The sequence below is a fragment of the Pavona decussata genome, unplaced genomic scaffold, assembly GCF_977016875.1.
Source record: "Pavona decussata unplaced genomic scaffold, jaPavDecu1.1 SCAFFOLD_202, whole genome shotgun sequence".
NCBI classification, from domain to species: Eukaryota; Metazoa; Cnidaria; class Anthozoa; order Scleractinia; family Agariciidae; genus Pavona; species Pavona decussata.
Window position 1 is genome coordinate 643,893 of NW_028145610.1, and position 26,494 is coordinate 670,386.

Genomic DNA, 26,494 nt, shown 5'->3' on the forward strand with positions numbered 1-26,494 from the left:
GTCCGATGTAATATCGTACCCAGACCTCAGTCCGTTCGGGAATGTCCTGACCGTGGGAGATCTGGGTACGAGATTAGGTCCGATGTGGTGGCTAAAACTCTAAGAGATTTTACCTAAATGTTTACCTCTTGGTGAAAGGGTTAACATGAAACATTCTGTGCGGTAATTAACTGAAAGGCGCTTATTGACAAAAAAATACAAAGTTCAAAAGGCCGACTACTGACACTTTACAAGTTTGAGAATTCCTTGTTTCACTTTTTCATTTCCCCGATAATATAATATTGGGTTGATACCGGAACCCAGGGTGACCAAAGGAAATACAATGGGATCCATAAGGTGAGTAAGAGGCTTATTTGTAATAATAGAAGCTATTAAGGCAGCAGCAGTAGGGATGAAAATCAAGATTAGCAGACCCACCACGTATGTTAATGTTTTGGTTAATCGACGCTCATTGGCGACATTGGCACTGGGGACAGGGTTGCCTTGGCCCCGTTCCGCCGTAATCTCGGCAACATTGTTGTTATGGCGACGAAGTTCACGAATGGTTAAAATCTGGACAGTGGCAATCAAAGGTACCGAAACTGCGAGGATGACTGAACCAGACCAGCAAACCAGTGGTTTTAGTGGAACTGGGAGCTGTGGGTACAGGAGGTCGACTTGTGCTAGAATGCCAATTGTGATGGATAGCACCCAGACAACACAACAAGCGGCAATGGCGCGACAGCGGGTCACCAGGAACTTGTATTGGACAAAGCGTTTGACAGCAAGGTAGCGGTCGATGCTGATTACGGCAAGGTTGAGGATTGAGCCAAGATTAGTTATCACAATGAATAGTAGCATAGGCAGCTCCGTCGTTCTCGTGTCAATTCCACAAGAAGGTCTCTGCTTTTCAATATAATTTGTGATTCTAAACCAAGAATCGATTGGTGCAACAGTCGCACCCCAAAAAAGGTCAGTCAAGGTCAAGCTGCATAAAAACAACAACCCAGGACGAAGGTTCTTGATTCCACTTCTGAATAACCCTATGATGACAGCTGCATTGGCCACAAAGCACCAAATGCTCAACAGCATCGTCAATGGACAAAGGTAGTTGGTGTAGTAAAAGTAACTCTTTTGGAAGGACACTGATATTCCTGGAACAAAACACGTTACATCGCCTTTGTCGTCCATCGCGTGCTCAGCAGTAACTAAGAACCTGTTTTTGTAATTTCGCCTGGAAGAAATGAAGATAGTCGTGTTTTGTTCTTTTCCCCTCAATTTGTTTGTTTTTACTCTGTCTTTATTTACTTATTTATCCATTTTCCTTAAACCCTATTATGCCTGACCTCTTTTGGAGTTCCTTTGGCCTACCTTCATAATTGAAGATCGGGATAAGACTATAAGAATGAAACCTGATTGATAAAAAGTACATCCAAAACTGTTCCCTAGGACGAAAACGTCATATGATACACAGGCAGCCCAAGCTCACTATTAGAGAATCGTTGAATTATAAGGATTTGTATGGGAATACAACGGATTTGTGTAAAATGGTAGAAAATAACAGTGTTTTGTCAATAAAGTCAACTTACCCTGTTTCTTCTTGTATTCTTTGTCATTTACCAGCTTTTCAAGCCGATTCGGAGCGATTTCGGCGAGTTAGCGTCATTCGGGTTTCTACTGTTAAGTGTAACGAAAGGCCAAACAGTATTTCAGCCATGTCCGAAACACGAAACGGAATAAATCCGTTGAAATCATCCCTGGTGTCCCAATTCTTTCATAGGATCAAAGAAGAGGTAAATAGCTTTCCTTCCATCGCATTTCCGACTCGATTGAAGCCGTATCACGTTTGCTAGAAAGATTTTCTTTCAAATCGGCTCGCTTCTGAAATTTCGAAAGACCCGCGGCCAGAACGCCATGGACACATTGAACGCTCGGACAGCACGCTGGGTAACAGTGGTGATTGCACGTCCTTAATTGTTTTGCAGAGGACGACAAACAAATGTACCCAAGTTTATAACGCACGTGCTGAGCCAGTGTTCTACTAATTAAGACTATTATTTTCTGAATTTCTTTGTTGCGGTCGTCGTCGTCTTTGCAGGTCTTACCGACAACGAGAACCGGCATGACCTGAAAGTATTAGTTTATTTCATTTGTGCTAGCTCACGGTTATTTTAGCTTGCAAGTTAACTTCTACAGAAACGGCGGACTCAATGATCCAGCAGCCCAAGAAATTCCGTGCTCTGAACCTCCTTAAACGAACAACACGTGCGAGCTATCGTAACTATCGCGAGTTGAAAAAAAATAAATTTGTTAAATGGATTATTGAGTCCGCCGTTTCTGTAGAAGTTAACTTGCAAGCTAAAATAACCGTGAGCTAGCACAAATGAAATAGACTAATACCCTCAGGTTTGCTGGTACTCGTTGTCGGTAAGACCTGCAAAGACGGCGACGACCGCAACAAAGAAATTCAGAAAATAATAGTTTTAATTAGTAGAACACTGGCTCAGCACGTGCGTTATAAACTTCGGTACATTTGTTTGTCGTCCTCTGCAAACAATTACGGACGTGCAATCACCACTTTCAACGTTTTATGGAGAAGGATGATGTTTTATTTTCCTTTCTCTTTCTGAACTTTAAAGTCGCCCCTACGACGTTAGCTCCTGGATCGGAGTTTAGACAACGGCGAATTTTGCAACAAATGCATTCTACGAATATAAAAAAAAATTAGCCATAAACTTAGTCAGTTACTATAACATATACAAACCTCGATTTAGCCGTTAATTAACGGCTAAATTTGTTCCATATAATACATCACACCCTCGATTTAGCCGTAAATTAACGGCTAAATTTGTTCCATCTATACTGGATAAGACTTCGGCTAAATTTTTTTTAAATTTGTAGAATGCATTTATTGCAAATTTTTTACTTATATATACACCCCACGAGGGGGACCCCGGAAACAAATCTGTTTCCCTGTGGACAACTGGCCGCTGTTTCCCCCGTACCAAGGAACTTTTGTTACCCAGCGTGCTGTCCGAGCGTTCAATGTGTCCATGGCGTTCTGGCCGTGGGTCTTTCGAACTTTCAGAAGCGAGCCGACTTGAAAGAAAATCTGTCTAGCAAACGTGATACGGTTTCAATCGAGTCGGAAATGCGATGGAAGGAAAGCTATTTACCTCTTCTTTGATCCTATGAAAGAATTGGGACACCAGGGATGATTTCAACGGATTTATTCCGTTTCGTGTTTCGGACATGGCTGAAATACTGTTTGGCCTTTAGTTACACTTAACAGTAGAAACCCGAATGACGCTAACTCGCCGAAATCGCTCCGAATCGGCTTGAAAAGCTGGTAAATGACAAAGAATACAAGAAGAAACAGGGTAAGTTGACTTTATTGACAAAACACTGTTATTTTCTACCATTTTACACAAATCCGTTGTATTCCCATACAAATCCTTATAACTCAACGATTCTCTAATAGTGAGCTTAGGCTGCCTGTGTATGATATGGAAATTACGTCCATGACTGTTAAAGAGCCGTTGTCAGTAACTTTCGAGAATCCGGCGACAGAAGCGAAAATTCGAATTTTTTTTATTCGCCCCAAAAGACCCTTTTGGTGAACTATTTTCAAAAATAATATTCAAAAGTTCCAGCGAATTTTTTTTTCGGCAAAAATTAAGAAAGTTCGAAGTGCCCGATGGCCCGATTGAAATTATGCAAATTACTACATTTTCAAAACTCTCGTTCAAGACAAGGCAACGTTTTCTCGAGTTGACACTTTCACAATCGTTTTTACATCCCTTTTGCTTGCTTCCAAACTATATTTTATCTCGACCTGAACATTCTTTCATTTGAAGTTGACAACGTAAAGAATACAATGTTTGCTATTTCTTAGATAGAGTGATTTTAGCCATATTTCAGATGACCATAACATCGGAGGTATACAAATATACTGGTAATGACATAACTTTTTTGAACGGGTAATTTTTCTTATTTATCATGTTAAAATATTTAGTTTGGCCCGTGAAAAGCGAGCGCGCTAGGTCGAGATGTGTGGAATGCACTTAGACACAATTCGCCATTTCAGCACTTCATGTTCCTCCTGTTACTTTGCACGTGTCAATACAGTTCACGGAAGCTTTTAGATAAAAGCCAAGGCCTCTGGTTTCATTTCATGCTTTAATACACGTAAATAACTAGCTTTAAACTTGAGAGCTCCCCATATTAGCATTAAGTCATCAAATGATTCGTTTCAGGTGAAATTTTCGAGTTTATATTGAGCCGTTCAAGTGAGATGAAAGAGCCGTTCCCAGGGAAACAACTTGAAATCAGTGAAATTAATACCCTGTCTCTCATATCATGCTACACTTCCAAACTACCGTTATTTTTAAGCTAGAAAGTGTAAATACTCCCTTTTTATGTGACCTAAAACAGAATTTGCCTTAAATATTACGAATAAAGTCCACTGCAATAAAAAACTGAAAAAATCGAGCACCGACGTAAATGTAAACATCAGCCGTTTCTCAACTCGCCACATGGGTGAGACGCGTCCGTTGTTTTACCTCTGTATGCATTTATGACCAGAAAGTAGAAACAAAAATTCTTCTCTATGCCCATCTGTATATAAAAAAACACTTGCCAACCAAGCTTTTGTTTTTCTGTGTGTTTGTCGAAAATACTGAAGAATAGTGCAACATTGTTACTGACTACTTGACTCATTCAATCACAACCGGATAACACGACTGAATACTAGATGTAAAGAAATGGTCTTACTTCTCTGTAATCGTTACTCACATTATATCCGGCGATGTCACATCCCCGAGGCAAGGCTGAAAGTTGTCTCAAATTCCGCATATTAGAAATTTAAAGTTTTGAACAACGCGAATAACTTTCATTGCGTGACAAGTGAAATGTGATTAACGCAAGCGCGCGAAAAGCACAGGAATAAGCTTTGTCAATATTTGCGTTTGTCAGTGATGACAGTGCGAAAACAAGTTTTGAAATTACAAGATGAAATTGAGATAAGTCAAGGTTTGCAAGGTATATTTAATGGACTGAAACGATAATCATGTAGTTTTCCTCCTCCGAGATTCACTCTGTATTGTCTGTGCCGGATTCTCATCAATAACATTACAGAAAAAGTAAAACCGAAATTAATTTACAAATCAAGTCAACAAATTAAGACCTTTTGAAACCTCAATGCGGTATATCAATACTATCCTCAAACAAAAAGCTAATACACTTAGGAGAGTGAAGTTTGTCTTTCGCCATGGATAAATGTTCAAAAGTTGTGGATCAAGCTCAAAAGGTGCGCAAGATTTGCAATGTGTTATACGGTTAATCAATGCAATAAGGACGTTTACCATGAATGGAACGAAAAAAAAAAAAGAATTCTTTTCAGGTTAACTTGTTAAAATACAATAGGCCTTATCACAGTTTTTGACGCCATTTTGACGAGTAGGCAAACAGGCTTAAAATAACAGTGTTTGTAAGGAAATTCGACGTCAAATAATTTTCATAACACATTGCTGCTGAAAAATTCATGAATTGGAAACTTTTGGCATTAGGAAAAGGATTTTAAGAAAAAAAATTGAAGGGACGTAACTGTGCCAGAAAGCGTCCAGTCGTGTTTTGAACTTTCCATACATTTGTCTCTAAAGCGAACCAGCCGTGAACTGTAGTACTAAAAATATATAGTTCGCAGGAAAAAAAATACAGGAAAATGTATGAAAAGTTCAAAACACGACTGGACGCTTTCTTGTACAGTTACATCCCTCTAATTTTTTTTCTTACAATTCTTTTCCTAATGGCAAAAGTTTCCAATTCATGAATTTTTCAATGCAATGTTTTATCATTTTATGAAAAATTATTTGACATCGAATTTCCATGCAAACACTGTTATTTCAAGCCTGTTTGCCTACTCTTCAAAACGGCGTCGAAAACCGTGATAAGGCCTATTGCAGTCAAATATTTAACGTAGCTTTAATGTCAGTTTGAGATGAGTCAATGATGGTGATAAAATGTTACCTGGAAATACACAACATTATTCTGCATTATTGCTGACGATAGAGCTGATCGAATTTTAAGATAAGGTTTAACCTTAAGGACGGTGCCTACTATTGTTACTGCGCATACGTTCTGCGCATCTCGAGAAACTCGGGTTTCCTATGTGTGGTGCCTGCTAATACAGGAATATTTTTGCGCAGTTTAAGACTATGCGGAGAAAGTAGAACTTAGCAAACGTTTATTGGTATCTTGAAAGAAAATTGGGGGTAACCATGCATTTTTCAGAGATAATTAAGCTTCAAGTTAGGAAAAAATCACATACATTGCTTCATTTTTTGGCGCTTTTTCGTTTTGGATTCCAATAGGCCTTCCTAAGATTTACTTTTCCCGCATAGTCATAAACCGCACAGAAGATTTACTTTTCCGCATAGTCATAAACCGCACAGAAATACTTCGATATTAGTAGGCACCGTCCTTAATTTATTTTCTAGCGCGCGCACTAGTGTCAAAGGACAAGGGACACGACTGGTATTTCTCAGATGTTCGTGTTCGGTCTAAAAGACGGTGTTGTCTCCTACGGGCCGTCAATGTTCAAGTCTGACGTTGTCTTTGTTTATCCTCCTAGCGTGCTCCAGAGTATCCACCACACAAACAGCCTTTGAAAAGGCCAGTGAGAGTATCTTTTGAACCTGTGTACCAGAGTCTAGTGATCATTCAATTTATAGTGGTCTTTATATGGAATTGGTTGAAGATATAACATAATTACGAGTTCCATTTGGATTAGGTTAACCCACAGTGCATACATTGATCATGATGAGCAACGATTCTAAAAAAATAGGGGAAAATCAGAAAAGAAAAGAAAAGAAATGTTTTTTCATGGTCTTAGTTTCACTCAAATGAAAACACTTTACCTGCCCTTTCTAGCAACAACACTATTTCGTCCTGAATTTCTTCATAGGCCGGATCTTTTGTGCCTGTATAGGTGCGAGCGAACGCCCTTTTTGCATTGATTAAGCGTAACAGATTGCAAATATTGCGCATTTTTTGAGCTTGATCCGCACGGAGAGGTGCCATGGCGAAAGAAAAACTTTACTCTCCTAAATATATTAGCTTTTTGTTTGAGGATAGTATTGAAATACCGCATCGAGACCTCGAAAGCTCTTGATTTGTTTACTTTTCATTTTGGTTAATTTCGGCTTTATTTTGAGGAAAATAAAGGTTGTTCTTGTTGTTGTTGATGAGAATTCGGTAAAATCCCCCCTGGGGGATACATGATTTTCGTTTCAATCCGGCAATCAAATATACCTTGCAGACCTTGACCTGTCTTAATTTCTTCTTGTAATTTCAAAAATTATTTTCGCACTGTCATCACAAGCGCAAATGTTGAGATAGCTTATTCCTGTGCTTTTCGCGCGCTTGCGTTAATCACATTTCACTTGTCACGCAATGAAAGTTATTCGCGTTGTTCAAAACTTTAAATTTCTAATATGCAGAACTTGAGACAACTTTCAGCCTTGCCTCTGGGATGCGATATCGCCGGATATAATGTGAGTAACTATTGCAGAGAATTAAGAGCATTTTTTTATATCTTGTATTCAGTCGTGTTATCCGGTTGTGGTTGAATGAGTCAAGTAGTCAGTAACAATGTTGCACTATTCTTCAGTATTTTCGACAAACACACAGAAAAACAAAAGCTTGGTTGGCAAGTGTTTTTATACAGATCGGCATAGAGAAAAATTTTTGTTTTTACTTTCTGGTCATAAATGTATACGCGTTTCACCCATGTGGCGAGTTGAGAAACGGCTGATGTTTACATTTACGACGGTGCTCGATTTTTTCAGTTTTTTATTGCAGTGGACTTTATTCGTAATATTTAAGGCAAATTCTGTTTTAGGTCACATAAAAAGGGAGTATTTACACTTTCTAGCTTAAAAATAACGGTAGTTTGGAAGTGTAGCATGATATGAGAGACAGGGTATTAATTTCACTGATTTCAAGTTGTTTCCCTGGGAACGGCTCTTTCATCTCACTTGAACGGCTCAATATAAACTCGAAAATTTCACCTGAAACGAATCATTTGATGACTTAATGCTAATATGGGGAGCTCTCAAGTTTAAAGCTAGTTATTTACGTGTATTAAAGCATGAAATGAAACCAGAGGCCTTGGCTTTTATCTAAAAGCTTCCGTGAACTGTATTGACACGTGCAAAGTAACAGGGGGAACATGAAGTGCTGAAATGGCGAATTGTGTCTAAGTGCATTCCACACATCTCGACCTAGCGCGCTCGCTTTTCACGGGCCAAACTAAATATTTTAACATGATAAATAAGAAAAATTACCCGTTCAAAAAAGTTATGTCATTACCAGTATATTTGTATACCCCCGATGTTATGGTCATCTGAAATATGGCTAAAATCACTCTATCTAAGAAATAGCAAACATTGTATTCTTTACGTTGTTAACTTCAAAAGAAAGAATGTTCAGGTCGAGATAAAATATAGTTTGGAAGCAAGCAAAAGGGATGTAAAAACGATTGTGAAAGTGTCAACTCGAGAAAACGTTGCCTTGTCTTGAACGAGAGTTTTGAAAATGTAGTAATTTGCATAATTTCAATCGGGCCATCGGGCACGTTGAGGCCGATTTCGAACTTTCCTAATTTTTGCCGAAAAAAATATTCGCTGGAACTTTTGAATATTATTTTTGAAAATAGTTCACCAAAAGGGTCTTTTGGGGCAAATAAAAAAAATTCGAATTTTCGCTTCTGTCGCCGAATGTGTATCCACCATCATGATTTGATTTCTCCAAAACTCATAATATACAGTCATTTCAACTAAGTTAAACGTTGTCGGTTCAAAGCATGAAGCTAAAAGACAAGACCGAAAGTTTACGTGGGATTTTTATGAATAATTTTATCAAAATCAGTCATGCCTGGAGAAAACAATAGGTTGTAATTAGCAGTACAATGACCTGCACGTGCAGGGATGATTTTGATGAAATTATTCATAAAAAATAATCCCACAAAACATTGCAGTCTTGTCTTTGATCCGACAACGTTTATTAAAATAGCTGTATATACTTAGCCAAGCCTAAAGCGGAGCTCCAATTTTTCTCATAGCATTTATAGAAATCTGCTTATTGTATAGCGTATGAACGTAATAACCTTTCTGCAGTTATATATATTCTTAGTGCATACAGCTATTTCAATTAACGTTGTCGGTTCAAAGCATGAAGCTAAAAGACAAGACCGAAAGTTTACGTGGGATTTTTATTAATAAATTCATCAAAATCAGTCATGCCTGGAGAAAACAATAGGTTGTAATTAGCAGTACAATGACGTGCACGTGCAGGAATGATTTTGATGAAATTATTCATAAAAAATAATCCCACAAAACATTGCAGTCTTGTCTTTAAGCTTGATTTTAATCCGACAACGTTAATTGAAATAGCTGTATGCAGCAAACCGCCCAACAACAATAACAACAACATTGTAATACAGTGGGCAAAATTTTTTTGAATGCCGATTTGTTGTAACAGATGGCAGTTTTTCTTAATTTCCCTTTCCCCGAGGGCAAAATTACTTACTCCTGATAGTTCGAGCGGCGAAAATACTCGCTCCAGATTGGCTGAGCACGCCATTTCTACATTTCGTTGATTTCTTCATTTTGTGTCCAAAAAAAACGAGTTCTTTCAAGTTTTTTGGTGTTCGACTGTTTAAGCCGGGTTGTTTGTACCACAAGAACATGGAAATCAAGTGCTGCAGCTAGAAAGAAAATTCCTAAACGTTAAGTTTTCGTGCCAAGAAACAGCAAAAGATTGTTCGTGTTAAAGCTAAAAACTTGGATCGGAGTGACATTTGTTTAGCTGAGAAACTGAAATCAGTCATGGCGACCAAGTCCTTTCACCTCGCTACTTCTTCTTACAACGAATGATAACTGAGCATAGCAGTGTCCTTTTGATGGGAGGAAGGAGCAGGTCAAATTCAGTGGAAGAAATTATTCCGTAAGTTCCTTGTTTAGATCCACCGTTTGCTATTTTTATCGATCTATTTTGGCCGATTTTCAAGCGGTAGGAGGCTTCAGTCAGCGCAGGTGAGCAATAAATTGATGCCTGACATTAAATTTTATCGTTGTTAGTTTACTCATGAATTAAACTTATATTCTCCCTTCATTGCATGTGTAAAATTTACAACTCTGTCAATATTGTTCCTACCGAAATCTAAATAAACGTCAAGAAAAAGAGAACAGGGGGAAATCACTCTTCTTGGTTGCTTGGCACAGATCTTTAAGTGTGTTTACAACTGAAGGAGAACCGTGCGGTGCGAACGAAACTGCATGCCCCGAAACAAAATGTTCAAAAATTAGTTTCTCCACGAATATTTGCCCTATCGAAACGATTGAAGTATATTTGTAAAGCTTGAAACACGTAAAATAAGGAAAAAATATTGATTGTTGCTCAGAAACGTATTAGACTAGTAAACGGCTAGCAAGTCGCCTAAATTGGTAGAAGTTGCGTTTAAGTTAACAGAGAAAGAAAAATTCACCGTTGTTTGCTCATGTTCTCCACAAATCTCTTAACTTAGGTCATTTCACGTTGTTGTTTTGCGGAGGACGGGAAAGAAATGTACCAAAATTTAATTGCGGAGCGATTGTTTGTGTTCAAATGTTGTTGCTGCCGTCGTCGTTGCTTAACAGGCTTCCCAGACTTATTTGGCGCTCGGATAAAAATGTTTGAAAAATCATAACACAGTCAATATTCCTTCCACTAAAATAATTCTGGCCCTTACAAATATAAAACACCTAAACGCTTGGTTGTGGCCCGAAATATCAGAGCGTTTAAAACTTGTGCATGTTTATACGGTCCAAGCGCATGGAAGCAGAGCTGCGCAAATGCATTGCATGTACACGGCTCCAAAACAAACGTTTAAGTATCTGTGTAAAGCTTGAATGACGTAAGATAAAGACAAAATATCGATTGTTACCTGGAAGAAAGCATTTTTGTTTACAAATGATTTGTAAACGGCCGTCGAATTACACATCATGATAATATTGTTGGCGTAAGAGCAACTTAGCGACCCGGGGAAAATGTTTGGAAACTCAAAATTGTGTCAATTCTGCTCCTATAGTAATAGTTCCAGTCTCTATATAAACGTTAACAAATGGAGAATATTGGAAAATAGTCTTTGGTGTTTGGTAGAATTATTTTAGAGCTTTTAAACTTGTGTGTGTTTACAAACACATGAGAGCCGTGTGGTGCGAATGAAAAAAGCACCACCACGAAAAAATATCTTTCAAAAAGTTATTAATTTTTACACCAATATCGATGGTATCGAGAATTTAATAAACAATTGAAGCATCTGTCGGTAAGGCTTTAAGAGCAATTCTCCAGGAAAGTGAAGCAAAGTTGGAAATGAAAATTTTTAACCCCCCTTCATTAATTGTGTGGAGGTAGGTTACCTGGAGGGATGAACAATAACAGGCATATTTGGATCGGCAGGTACGTCGTTGCCATGGAAACCGCACTTGATCACGTCGGCCTGAGGTCTATGTTTTGACCTAAAAATTTACTCTCAAATAGTAAAAATAAACGAGTCTGGCTCTCGAGTACATGTGAACCAATTCAAATGAAATTCATACAGATGGTAGAACCACTCTCCCAGTTTATAAAATTTGCTGTTAGAGTATTTTGGGTTCTATAATCAAGAAGACAATGTTCCTATTACTATGTTGCCTGTCAGCCATTTTGACAAGAAGGAAAAACAAGCACAACCATATTCGTTATTTCTCCGAAAGTGCTCCTTCTACATAAACCAAATTAGCAGCAGGGCTTACATAGATATTGAAGTTTATAAATATTATAAAATCTATTTGGGGAAAATTATATTCTGACCATGGGTGTTGAAGACATCCGAGGCAAGTTGCAAAAAATTGCAAAATTGGAAATGTTGAGGTCTCCAGTATTTGGTTCAAACAGGCTTTAGATAGAGAATATCAGCTTCAGAGGTTTTCTCATTCATCTTATCTGTTATCCACATTTGATTGATTAGGTTTTGGCCAACGAATTTGATGAAATATAAATTAAATCAAAGCCCACCTTGCAACTTTTGGGAATTTCTTCAGGATGCTTTTGTCGTATAGGATGGGTCTCTCCTCAGTTCGCTCGCTCCATTTTCTTGACCAAATCTTGCACAGACTCTAGCGGAAAGGACAAATCTAACTGCTTAGCCTCGCCGAACATCTACTTTTAGACCAAAGATGATGATGCATTAACCCGAATAAAGAACAGTCGAACAGGTCAAACAGTCGTGTGTCGAGTATCGAAATAATTCATCAATACAATCCATCCAGGAAGTTAAATAGATGCGTCAAGATCACAGCTGAGCAAATGCATGCCTGCGACGATTCTGAATAAAGTCTTTAGCTAAATCGAGCCGTACATTCCGTGGTGCATGGTTGAGAAGCGAAGAAATCGTTGTTTACGACCTGTTTACGACCAAACGTATGTAGACCGGAAATGCGAGTAGCAAAACTGCTGACCGGATGTAGTTTTAAATGCGATATACGCGCTTTTTGTTTGTTTGTTTGTTTGTTTTTGTAGCTTCGGCTAATTGTCGCAATGGCATTATCTCTTCTTTAGATATTTTTGGTACAATATATCATTGATAGGGGATAAAAGGACGACTTTTGATCCGCTTTTATGACTGTTTTACAGTGGTGAATAAAGAGGAGAAAATAAAAGCGCTTCACTGATCGTTTTACGCAACCACATAAGCCGCTCATGTTTCCTGGGTTTGTTTGTTTTTTGTTTTTAATTCATTGCTTATTGGATGTTAAGGATGGCCTGCATGTAAGATACGTCGCTGATCTGGGGCATTAGCGTGCACATTAGAAGTTACGAAGTTGGAATTTTTGACCCACCTCTCCTCCAGAAATAAATAAGTCCTCTCCAAGCCGATATATTTTCACATTCAGTACCTAATACCTGCCCAAATTTGGCATTCTTTCTGTTTATCTATCTATTTATTTATTTATTTATTTATTTATTTATTGCTGTCGTTTTTTTTTTTGTTTGGGGGAGGGGTGACCGGACGTAAATTTGTGCCGTCGATAAAAAACACTGTAAGGGAAATTTGCATATCGTCGTGCGAAGGAAAATATCCTGGTCGGGACAATGGAAAGTTGGTCTCTTTCAAATCCCAAAAGGGACTTTTCGGTTTGTGAGTGCAGCGGAAACAATATAAAATTCAGTCAATGTCAAAGGGATATTTCCAGGCACGTGCAAGCCTACGGACTTAGTATAAACCGTGATGAAATCAGCGACGAAATGGATCTTATTTTTTGCCGTGCAGGTAAATAAATGTAACATTTCACGCGCGAATTTTTCATTCTCTTGTAACGAATAGTTTATCATAACTGAATTTGTAATTGCATTTTCACAGTCTAAAGAGCAATCTTTTTTTTTGGGGGGGGGGGGGGGGGTTGCGGCTGTTATGATCATGCGTTCAATTTTCACCCAAGCTTCAGTTCAGCTTCATTTCCTTTGTTTTTGTTTTCATTCGGTTATTCTGTTTTTTTTTTTTTCCTTTTTTTTTTTTTTGGCTTTCTTCACCATTGCTATTGTGAAACAACCCCATTACAAGAGGATATCATTACACATACATCCGGTGTTGCATCCCAATACATTGTGTTACATCCGGTCAGCAGTCGTGCTTCTCGGACTTCCGGCCTATGCGTTCAGTTTATTTACCATTCTTGGCTTGTCGACTATCGCAATATCTGACTCGATTTTAGCCACAGACATTACCTTGGATTGTTCAAAGGCATGCATTTGCTTTGTACATCGATCTCGACACATTTACTTTACTTCCTGGCCGAATAATATTGATGAATTTAGGTGCTCGACGGCAGAAATCGCAAGCATTACGACCATGTTTTGGACTTTGTCAACTATTCTTTGTCAAGTGTATGCGGGCTACTTGTATCATCATCCCTGGTCTGAAACACAGCAAACTGGATATTCGATGGGAGTAACTGTTAGTCTGCGCTAGATTTGGTCAAAAAGACGGAACGTGCGTGGAGAGAACCACGCGACGAAAGCATCCTGAAGAAATTAAGCATCCTGAAGAAATTCCAAAAACCCTCAAGGTACGGTTTTGTATCAATTTATATTTCATCAAATTTGTTGGCCAAAACCTTATTTACTAAATGTAGGTAGCAGACAAGATGATAAAAGATACTTTTGAAGCTGATTTTCTCTCTCTAAAGCCTGTTGGAGCTAAATACTTGAGCTCTCAAAATTACGAATTTTGCAATTTTTTGCAATTTGTCCCAGGTGTCTTCAGCACCCATGGCCAGAGTATAGTTTTCCCCAAATTGATTTTATGATATTTAGAAACGTCAATATCTATGTAATCTCTGCTGCTAATTTGGTTTATGTGGAAAGAGTACTTTCGGAGAAATAACGAATATCGTTGTGCTTGTTTTTCCTGCTTGTCTAAATGGCTGACAGGGAACATAGTAGGACGAGCATTTTCTTCTTGTTTATAAAACCCAAATTATTGTAACGGCGAATTTTATAAACTGGGAGAGTGGTTCTAACATCTGTATGAATTTCATTTGAATTGGTTCACATGCACCTGAGAACCAGACTCGTTTACTTTTACTTTTTGAGAGTGGAACTTTTGCTCAAAACATGGTCCCAAGGCCGTCGTCATATAGTGCAGTTACCATGGCAACGATACATCTGCCGATCCAAATATGGTTGTTTTTGTATATCCCCCAAGGTAACCTACCTACACACAAAAATTGAAGAGGGGTTAAAATTTTTCATTTCCAACTTTGCTTTACTTTCCTGGAGAATTGCTCTTAAACACGTAACATAAAGAAAATTATCGATTGTTTCCTGGAAGAAAGCATTTTCATTTACAAATGATTTGTAAACGGCTGTCGAATCAAGTACTGCATGATATTTTCTGCGAGAGCAAGATAGCTCCCGGGGAAAATGTTTGGAAATTTAAAACAGTGTCAATTCCGCTGATCCTACAGTAATAGTTCTAGTCCCTAAATAAACGTTAACAAATGGAGAATATTGGAAAATAGTCTTTGGTGTTTGGGAGAATTATTTCAGAGCTTTTAAACTTGTGTGTGTTTACAAACACATGAGAGCCGCGTGGTGCGGATGAAAAAAGCACGGCCACGAAAAAAAATTTCCAAAAATTAATTTCTACACCAATATCGATGGTATCGAGAAGTTAATAAACTTTCAAGCGTCTGTCGGTAAAAATTTAAACACGTAACATAAAGAAAAATTATCGATTGTTGCCTGGAAGAAAGCATTTTCGTTTACAAATGACCTTTAAACGGGCGTCGAATCACGTAAACATAATATTTCCTGCGAGAGCAAGATAGCTCCCGGGGAAAAATGTTTGGAAATTCAAAACTGTGTCAGTTCTGCTCCTATAGTAACAGTTCTAGTCTCTAAATAAACGTTAACAAATGGAGCATACGAGAAATAGTCTTTGGCTTTTGGTACAATCATTTCAGAGCTTTTTTGAAAGCTTGTGTGTGTTTACAAACACATAAGAACAGTATGAGAGCCGTCCGGAGCGAATGAAAAAAAACGCCACAAAACAAAATGTTCAAAAATTAATTTCTACTCGAATATCGATAGTATCGAGAATTTAATAAACGATTAAAGTATCTGTGTAAAGCTTGAAACACGTAGCATAAGAAATTATCGATTTTTGCCTTAAAGAAAATATTTTCGTTTACAAATGATCTGTTTAAACGGCCGTCGGAATCACGTAAACATGGTATTTTTTGCGAGAGCAAGTTTAGTTAATAGCTCCCGGGGAAAAATGTTTGGAAATTCAAAACTGTGTCAGTTCTACTCCTAATTATTAATAATTCTAGTCTCTAAATAAACGTTAAGAGAAGGAGAATACAGAAAAATACTCTTTGGTGTTTGGTAGAAGTATTTCAGAGCATTGAAACTTGTGGGAACTTGTGTGTGTTTACAATCATATGAGAGCCGTGCGGTACGAATGAAAAAACACGGCCACGAAACATATTTTTCAAAAATTAACTTCTCCTCGAGTATTACTAACTTGCTATTTATCACTCTCTTTCACGTTGAACTTTGCTTAATCGTCCCCGCTTTTCTGTTTTCTTTTTCTCTCTCTCCTACTCTTCTTTCCACGTTTGTCAACATATCAAACGAATACGTATAAATATTTTGTGTTCTTTAGCATTTCTGTTATAAACGCATCTCGCCATGCAACTTCCCACCAAACAAACAAGGGCGCATTAGCATTGTGGAATTGCGTACGGACGGTCGGACGGTCGGATGGACAGGAGTGACGTCATAACCAAACCAAAATTTTTCGCTTTCATGGGTTTCCCAAATTCTCTTAGCTATGGGGCTCCGCGCACGCGCCTCAGGCGCCCGGAACTCAGCTAAAATTGTGTACAGTGAACCAAAAAAAACCAACCCAACGAGGGACTAGCTAGTTAAAGCTAAAATGGTCTGAAAAAGACAAGTTGAACAGATTGATAATATATGCATTTTTTATGAAAACGACGTAAATTATAGAGAATTTACTTTCAATAGGGCATATTTTTCTTAAACAGTTACCAGCTCGTCACATCATTAACGGATTTGACACAAAAATACAAAAAAAGTATAAAACACACATTAACTGTCTTGGAAAGAATGAATAAAACCACGAGGAAGAAGTTTTTCATCTTGAATGCACGTCACTGCTGTTTACGTTTTAATTCCGATTTTATCGTTCGCAATAAAGGGGAATTTTTGATAATAAATGCTGATTTTTTTTATTTACAGAATCATCAAATTTTCCGTACTTGTTGCTTTAGCACTGAATTCTAAAATGTGTTTTGTTCAAAATGATTAATTCCTTCATTTCTTGCTAAATTGGATCGTGACGTTGTCAGCAATGAGTAACATCAGGCTGTAAGTGTCAATCGAGGACATTTGCAGGTAATTTATCCAAATTGGGAGTCTACCACTGAATATTCATTGTTTAAACGTGTTAAATTTACCTTAAGTGTTTAAAGAAATTGTAATACAGTAATCTTTTCTTCGTAAAACATGCAGTCAGCCCCGGAGTAAAAACACTCACCCGTAAGCAAAACAAACAATTTACTTGTTCCTTACCTGACCGTACAAAACATGCGGACAAAACGAGAAAAGTCGATTGTTATATAGATGTAATTAGGAAAAATTCAAGTTTAATACATGAGCAAACTAACAACGGATAAACCAAATGTTAGGCATAAATTAATTGATTAACCCACCCTGTGAAGCTTTGTAAATCACACGAACACATATCGATAAAAATAGCAAACGGTCGGCTCAAAGAAAGAACTTGAAGAGTAATTTCTTCCACTGACTTTGACCTTGCTTCTTCCTTCCACCTAAAGGGCTCTGTGATGTTTGGGTATCGTTCTTTGGAAGAAGCCGTATCGAGGCGAAAGCACTTATTCGCTATGAATGATTTCAGGTTTCTAACCAAACACTGAATCCGATATAAGTTTTTGTCATTTGACACAAATGCGAAATTCACCTTTAAGAATTTCATTTATAGCTGTAGCACTTGATTTCCATGTATTTTTGGCACAAACAGCACGGCTTAAAAAGTCAAACTCCAAAGAACCTGAAAGAACTCTTTGTTGTTTTGCACAAAAAAAAAAGAAAAAAAAAAGCTGCTAAAACGTCCAAATAGCCAGCTCAACCAATCAGGAGTGAGTATTTTCGCCGCTCGACCAATCAGGAGTGAGTAATTCTACCTTTGCTGAAAGGAAAATGTCTCGACCATTCAACATTCAGTAATTTTGCCCTGTATGTTATAAGTCATTTATCACTTTTCGTAATCGATTATTAATTTGATCACAAATTTTAGATCATAAAATAGTAACAAAGGCGTTTTTTTTTTATTCCGTAGGTTTTTGGGAATACTTTAGATCTGCAAAATCTGTATTCCAAAGATATTTACTCCGCAAATTTAATTTTTATTTTTTAAGCACTTTAGCAATTATTAATGTCGATGTTGACTGTACAAAAAAATGGCTTTGCTCGTCTTTACAGTGCGTATAACTCTTAGCACTACAAATGCCCCCAAAGTTCATCCCAGATACGTTATATGGCTTTCTTGGAATCTCAGGAAATACAGCTACTTCTAAATCATTCTTGAGCCGGTGTTTTCGCTACTAGCAAATTAAAAGTTTATGCAAATTAAACAATAACTATCAGATATTGCCTCCCTCAAGCAAACATCTGGTATCACTGTCCTGGTTACACGAAATGTTTAGATTTTCTTTATTGCTATATATTTCCCAGTCTACAAGAAGAGAATTGAAAATTTTACCGGCTTATTTGTGCTTTAGTTTAATCGCGATTTGGGGAACTTTTGATATTTTAAAACTGACCAGCCTGGTCAGTAAGTTTTAGTGAATTTTTAGGTTGGAAATAAGTGTTTTTGACTTACGTTCACGTTGACAGTATTCACTTGGAAAGTACAGTGTCTTCCTTCCAACGCGCTTCACCGGATGATACTGCGATAACGGCGAAGTGATAAGCACTGTTATAAGTTAACTAATTGATTAGGTACGAGAAGACAAAGCTGCCGACTAATTTCCAACAATTATAAGCATTAGGCGTTGCAGTCCAAATTTACATCCGCTTTATAAAAAACTGAAAGTTTACTGACAAATTTTAGCACTTCACTAAGCATGAGGAACCAAACGAAAACAATAAATTTCGTAAGAAGGATTATCATGTTATGTGTACAATGTTCTCAAAATGAATTTCATTTATATTGATATTTAAAGCTTACTTAGCTTATGGAACACATTTGACATGCTTCCATTGGAAATGAACACTTATTTTCAAAATAATGCTTATCAGTAAATAACAGTCTGGATTAATTACATGTTTAATTAACTGCAACTGTCCTCCAATGATACCAATAACTGAATATCGGACAGTGATTTATTTGGTTGGTTCAAAAAGCTTTGCACGAGTTATTCCAAATCACTCTCTTTTTGAAGGGACATGTTACCTTGCTACAGGGCAAGATGATGAACGCAGTAAACCCAGCTAAAGGTTCCGTGTGATTTACGCTTTCTTTGTGGCAGTTGATCGCTAAAGAGACAGCTGCAGGCAAGAAAAATTTTCTCTTGAAGACAAAACTGTCAACACCTGGTTAACAAAACTGAATTTCCATGAATACCCAATGAAGTCGAGTAAAAGTTCTTCGTTTAACGTGACTTTAATAATTTGTTTAGAACGGAGCTGACAGCAAGGAGAAACAAGCTCGATAATAATTTTGATTGATGCGAACAATTTCTTCAGTATATGTTAATTAGTAAAGTTTTTGCGCATCAATCCCTCGTTTTGGTTATAGGAGAACAGAAGGCTATAAGTCCAATTTTTTTATCACCGTAAATTAGAATAAACAGCAATAAAAAGTAATGTTTTTAGCGAAAACACCAAAAACCGGGACAATTCTTACCCATTCTGCGAAATTGAACGTCCGCCATTTTGTGAGACAGATTTGTGTTGGCTGCATCGTCTGTGGTTTTGGCTTGTGCTCGTCGAACATTGTGTTTATGGTCAAGGATAGCCACCTGGGTACGGGCCCCCATGCCATGGTACGAGTAATGCTGCAACTTATGGCAGTCCGTTTTTACCATAAGCCCATGGTACATTTTAAGTACACCAGTGTGGATGAATTCAGCCAGCATGAAAATGTCCTTTAAAAGGGATTTACTCCAGACAACTTCCTTAAGAGCATCATGGCTGGACTTCCAAGACGTAGCCCTTAGGATGGGAAGGTGGGCACATTTGTGGAAGTGCTGGCGGCCAGCCCAATGATGGATGTTAGTGCAATGGTAAACGATTGACTTCCACTTCTCCATACACTCCTCACCATTTCCTTGAGAAGTTTTTGCGCACCACCAGAGATGAGTAATGATGCCTGAATCCATGGCTTGAGCTCTACGCATTGTTTTGTTTGGGCTTTGCTAGTTAATTTCTTTTGAACATACTTTGCAAGATGCCAAACATCAAAATTATGTTTGATTTGCGGCCTTTCCTTTTTCATGTGCGCGCGAACGTGAACGTGCCTGTCGGTGGCTAATTTTGAGATAACAACTCGCTCCTCATGAAGATGGTCAAGACAACGTTTTAAGCCTTCAAGCTCCATGTCATTAGAGTTCTTCACCTCGGTCACTTGCACCACAGAAAGGTCGATCACTTTATATGTATTGGTATAAAAATATGCTGCAAGTGCCATATTTGGCGGAGTGTCCCGGACTGTCGCAACGACCGTCCCTCCTGCGACAACTTCTGTATTTTTCATTTCGTTGTGAACCTCCTCCTGATGTTCCTGAAACTTCTTGTTTACGACTGGGAAAAGGTTTTTTTTTCCGGGTTGAAGTGAAATTTCTCTCGCTAAGGATTTGAAGATTTGTTGCTTTTGCAAAGTTGGCAAAATTACCATAATCATTACCAGTGAAAAGTATGCCGGCACTTAGAAGTAAATTCCCAACTACCATTGAGTGCACAAGTGGCTGTCTGCCAATGCATGGGTTTTTCACAACAACCAAGACCATCAATTGCTGCTGTGGACCCCTTGGTTGTAATTTGTGCCGCCTTTACACGCTTTCTGCAATTTGCGCGGTGCACATGACGTTTAAACAGTTCTTTCAGTTTACTTTCAAAATCCATAAATTTGCGCTTTTCCTGGATATCGCCACAGTTTTAATCGAGCCAGTTACTATTCTCTGCTTTCACTTCCTGGGGATCTTCAGTTTCCATTTCAAAGTCATCGTTGAATTTCATCGCTAACAGAATCTGCGTCGTCAATGTCAAAATCAAGTCAGTAATTTCGGATTCCTCATCTGATAAATCACTGAGTTGACATTCGATTTCAGTTTCTTCATTGAAATCACGATTCACAGATTTATTTTCGCGGAATTCAAGAGCTCGCTTTGGATCCTCAGGTAGACTCGTCCTTTTCTCGTTAGGGAGTGGGTTGTCGGCAGAAGCGTAGCAGTAATCATGTTGGACTGCAAGACAAACATCGCGTAATGTCATTGATATAAATCTCGGAAGCGATGTTGCCAATGTTTCGTCAGTTTGGCAGGAATTGTCCGTCATCACCGGTTCACACTGTATTGCCATGTCTGTGGTTGGTGTTGTAGAAACAGGTAATTTTCTCTTTTTTCTTTTCGGTGCTTCTCTTGTCGTATGAGTTCCTAAAATATTGGAATATTTGATTAATATGCATGTTGTACTTCATGTCAAGAAAGGTAAAGAAAGTCTCACTTTCAGCGTCCGTTCTCCTTTAAATTAAATGTGTTTAATTTACCCTACGTGTTTAAAGTAATTCCAGTATAACTTTGTGGCTATTTGCGGGACAAGCAACTTAGATGATCAGAATTTGTAAATAAATTGTTGTTGTTGTCGTTGTATGTAGACTTCGCGCATTCTGACCCTCGGACACTGAAGATTTCGAAGAGTTGACGGTATCTTCTAGCGACGCTTACTCTGGGAAATTCGCATCACCGGAATCCAATATGCTATTTTCTTCCTGTGTTAAACGAATGGAAATTAGGTAAATTCGGGATGCATATACATATTTTGAAAATGAAACCCAGACTGAAATAAAACTAAAATGCCCTTCTTGATGGAAAGCTGATTGAGTAAAAACTTCATTTGGAGTTCATTTGTAGTTCCATTCATAAATCAAGACTTACCTCATCATGAAGGGTTTTGTTTCTTCGACCCTCACTAGCCGGTCTCCTTTACCTTTTTTGTATGGAAACAAAGTAGGGACAGCGTCCTTCTTTAGGCAATAGTTTTCTCTTCAATTTAACTTCGAAACACGAGTTTTCAAAGTGATCAGAGCAGACGTGGCGGTGATGTAGTTTCGGTAAATTTTCCCTCTTAATCTGAATGAGCCACTCATTGAGAAGGCTTTCACTTTTCAAAGGGAAGCGATCAAAAGTAATCCCTCTTTTAGAATCTCTGGGAGTTCTGTTTGAAGAATTCACGACAACGCAAAAAACCATGTTTTCCCCCTAATGTTTTTGAAATTTGGCGCGTCTGCAAGTGAGCGCAGTGACGTAATGCTAAGTATCCAAGCTTTGAAGATGGCGGTCTAAATGGCGGACGTTCAATGAGTAAACAGCGTGGAACTTTTCGTCATCATTTTGAGGTTAAAAGGTAGGTAAACCCTAAAATATTGGGATATTTGATGAACATGCATGTTGTACTTCATGTCAAGAAAGGTAAAGAAAGTTTCATTTTCGGCTTCCGTTCTCCTTTAAATTAGATGTGGTTAATTTACCCTACGAGTCTCAAGTAATTCTAATATAATCAAGTATAGTGATGGTTATGTGCTGCCTTTTTAGATAATTAAGGTATTTCGATACCGTTTTGAGAGACTCTGTGTCACTTCTTCAACCGACTATTAAGTAGTCTTCTCCGATACTGAAAAATGTGAAATTCACACCAGTTATTCGGTTTGGATTGAATGTTTCTAATGATTGATATTTTGTTAAAATCCATATTGCCATGACGACGATAAACAAAGAAGCTCTGGAAATCAGTAAATTGTAAATTTTGCGCGATTCAGATTTGGATTAGAAAAGCCACCAATAAATTCTGAAACTATGGTATGGGTATCGATTATGAAAATCGAGTGTGCGAATTCAGTTGACTTCAGTCACTTTCCTGTAAATACTTCGGCAACGTTTTCATAACTTGGCTTAGCCTTTGTTGATCAAATCAAGAGAGAAGAAAAGACAAAATAAACATAGATACAGGTTGTGTAACTAATAAATATACATTGAACTCAGCTTTGTGTAGCAGCCAAAGTAGCAGAGCTTTCGAGTTGGCTACTGCTTATTTCAACATAAAGCTGCCGTTGCACGTTGAAACTTTTAGCTGAAACTTGGGTGCAACGGCGAACGGGACCAGTCTCACGAATGGTGTTACACGGTGTAACTCTTGTTTTTTCACCACTGAGACCGTTGCGAACCGTTGCAAAAGTAGAAAGCGGTTCTACTTTTTCGTGAAAGTTGACTCGCAACGGAAGTTCGAAAATGTTTCACGAAACCGACCATTTTACACGGTGAAATAAAGGTTTTTTAAGTATTAAATAATGACTTCTTCACAATTTTCCTCGTAATTACGCTTCACTCAGGCTGTTTCAGTTCTGTAACGTTGATTTAACAACGACTTCTAGACTCCACACTCAAAACTTCATCGATCCGACGATAACATCTCAACTCGAAGGCATGTTCTTCTCACGTGGCCTCTTCCCTCCACACACTCGTAATTATGCCAATTTATGCTCATAGTTTAATTTCTAACACACTCCCCACCTTGACTGACACGAGTCAATCAACGATATAACTGCTCAAGATCGTTACAAAATTAACAGAAGGGGAGAGTTCATTGTTTCTTTCTCGTTATCCTTAATTAATGTTCAGTAACATGTTCTTGTTTAGCGTTTCCTACAAAAGTTATAGGAAAATCAGTGTTTCCGTTCTGACGTTCAGGCTCTCGCAGTCCATCCTCTACAGGATACAACTTCTTCAAGAGTCTTGTTACCTCGATGACTTAATCGCCACCACGCGTTCTCACCACAGCTCCTCTATGAAATCCATCTCGTTCTGTAATCAGGGATTTAACAACTCCCATGTTCCAAATTTGTCTGGGCGTCTTGTCCTTGTGAATGCAAACGACGTCTCCAATTTGGACGGTTGGCTGTCTGTTCTTCGATTGGCAATTGTGATGAACACGTAGCTCAGTTAAGTACTCCTTTTGCCAACGTCTCCAAAACGTTTTGACAATTCACTTCCTGTCAGAGGCCCGCCACTTTTCCGTTCTGAACTCAACAGTTGACAACCAATAATCAATTGCTTACGTCAAGGGTCGTGAATTTAGTATTCCCTCTATTTCAACAACAACAACAACAACAACAGAGTGTAGTTCTTCACAGCTGATTCTTGCGGTTCCCAAGGTTTTCTTCAAGCAGCGTTTTGTTGATCTAACGAGCCGTTCAAAAAATCCTCCCCACCAAGGAGCTAATGCGACATTAAATTTCCAGTCGATGTTGTGTTCTGCTAGCAGTTTCTTTAGCTCTTCACTCTTGAAAGTGGATCCATTTTCTGACACTACGAGACTTGGAATACCTCTTCTGGCGATGGACCTCTTAAAACTTCTCACGAACGCTTCGGTTGTCAACCTTGGGACGAGGTCGCGATGAACAGCACGACTGGACGCACACGTGTATAGCACGATATATGCCTTGCGTAATAAATGTCCTTGACGTAAACGGGGCCAGCAAAGTCTACTCCGATACTTGTAAAGGCGAACTCGTCCGATAATCAAAAACCAGGTAGTTGTGAGGTAGGAGGCATTCCATATGGGCGACCTTCAAGTTTCTTGCATACTACACACTTGCTGATTATGTTCTTCACCGTTTGTCTGCCCTTCACAACCCAATACTTTGAACGAACTTGAACCAATGTTTCCGCCACTCCATTGTGCATCACTTGATCATGACAATTGAGGATCACCAGTTTAGTGAAATGATGACCTCTCGGTAAAAGCATCGGAAATCGTGTATCGTGTGGTAGGGATAACAGGCCTATTCTTCCTCGACATCGTAGCATCCTTTCGTCGTCTTGATAAAGGCCTAGTGATGACTACATCTGTGGATACTTGTCACTCTTTAAAATCTCTTTCTGGACGTGTTCAATCCATAGTTTCTCGGCTTGTCGGCACAATCTTAAAGGATTTTCTTCCATTCCTTCTCTGGACTTTGCTTTCTTTAGTTTCTCAACAAACAACAATACCAGTGCAGTAACCCTGATCAGCTTGGTAACGGAACTAAAGTTCTCAGACTTGATAACGTTGGCTAGACTAGCTTCTTCTCCTTTGTCTTCCACACACGTTGTCACTAGGATGAAGGATTTCAGTTTGCATAATTCTTCTCTGACTTGTACAATTTCTGGCTGCTTTGGCCAGTGTTCAATACTCTTCAACAGGAATTCGGGTCCGGGTAGCCACCGGCTGTTTCCCTTCAGGTCAGTAGCCTCTATTCCTCGAGACGCTATATCAGCTGGATTTTCTGCTGTGGGACAGTACCTCCACTGCTGACGTGGTGAATTTCTTCTAATCTCAGCCACTCGATTTTCAACAAACTACTCCTTGTTGGTATTTGTGATCCACCACAACGAAATCATAGAATCTGTCCAGTTAAACACATTGTCAATTCTCACAGCTTATAAAGCCTGACTCACACTCTTTAACAGTCTGGACGTAGCTAGGTTCGACAACAACTCTAGACGAGGGATAGTTTGCTTAGCCAATGGAGCAACTCTAGTCTTCGAAGATATTATCTGGCATTCCACTTTCGACTCATATTCCACTCTCATGTAGACTGCAGCTCCATAAGCCCTTTCCGATGCATCAGCAAAACAGTGAAGTTGGACTGACTTGACCTTATCCCCATTCAAACCTTCAGCATAACATCTCTTGAAGCTGACTCTTCCAGCCTGTCTCAGATCCAACAAAATTGTCTGCCATTGGTGGTGGAGGTCAGTGTCGAGCAGCTCGTCCCAGTCTCTCCCATCTTTGCAAAGTTTCTGAAACATGATCTTAAATTGAAGGATGATAGGAGCTATCAATCCCAAGGGGTCAAAAAATTTTGTAGCTGTACTGAGAATCAATCGTCTTGTTGCTGGTTGAGCATCTACATCCCCCAATGTCTTGTTTAGATCATAAATCAGTTCATCTTGGGTAGGATTCCAAAGCACTCCCAGAACCTTTTGTTCTTTCTCTGTACTTTGCTTAAAAACTGACTTGGAGAAGCTTTCATCTTCTTCTTTAACACCATATTCATCACTCTTGTCAAAGTCTTCACGGAAAGCTTCATCCTCTTGCAATGCTCTCAGGAGTCCCTCTGAATTGCTGTTCCACTTTCTCATATTGAACCTCCTGATTTGAGACAAAGCTTTGTCTTCTTAGACAGAAAGAATGCACTGTCCACATCACCATCCCCAGAAACACAATCATCAACATACAAAGACGTCAACAGTTCGCTTGCAAGTGCACTGTCAACTGGCAAACAAGTGTTCAAATGGTGTCTGATTGTGGCATTCAGAATGAAAGGGCTCGAGCTCACTCCAAAAACCACTCGTGCAAAACGCATCACCATGACCTCTGAACTTTCCTTGTCCAGATCATCAATCCACAAAAATCTGAGAAAGTCTCAGTCTTCAGGATCAATCTCAATGTTCAGAGAGGGTCCAATGTGCAGACAGTCACTTAAACTTGGTCCAAACACCTTGGATGAGGCATCATAAACAACTCTGACCTTAGTTGTAGCTCCGTCAAGTCTCACAACTGCTCTATGTGGGAGATAATGAACACTTTCAGGCTGTGGGATTTGATCCTGTGGCACCAATGCAACTAC

General features: G+C 38.7%; 2 protein-coding genes and 1 pseudogene across 2 annotated transcripts; all 3 read right to left on the reverse strand.

The window, feature by feature from the left end:
• Positions 1-216: 216 nt before the first annotated feature.
• Positions 217-1,170, reverse strand: LOC146460992 (alpha-1B adrenergic receptor-like). Its single transcript, XM_085087282.1, has one exon. The coding sequence runs from the start codon at positions 1,168-1,170 to the stop codon at positions 217-219; it is 954 nt and encodes a 317-aa protein (XP_084943408.1).
• Positions 1,171-17,540: 16,370 nt separating this feature from the next.
• LOC146460993 (uncharacterized) lies at positions 17,541-20,503 on the reverse strand (annotated as a pseudogene).
• A 4,219-nt stretch (positions 20,504-24,722) lies between these two features.
• LOC146460994 (uncharacterized) lies at positions 24,723-26,006 on the reverse strand. Its single transcript, XM_085087283.1, has 2 exons — positions 25,320-26,006; positions 24,723-25,169 (listed from the first exon to the last, which is right to left on the reverse strand). The coding sequence occupies exons 1-2, from the start codon at positions 26,004-26,006 to the stop codon at positions 24,723-24,725; spliced, it is 1,134 nt and encodes a 377-aa protein (XP_084943409.1).
• Between the last annotated feature and the right edge of the window lie 488 nt (positions 26,007-26,494).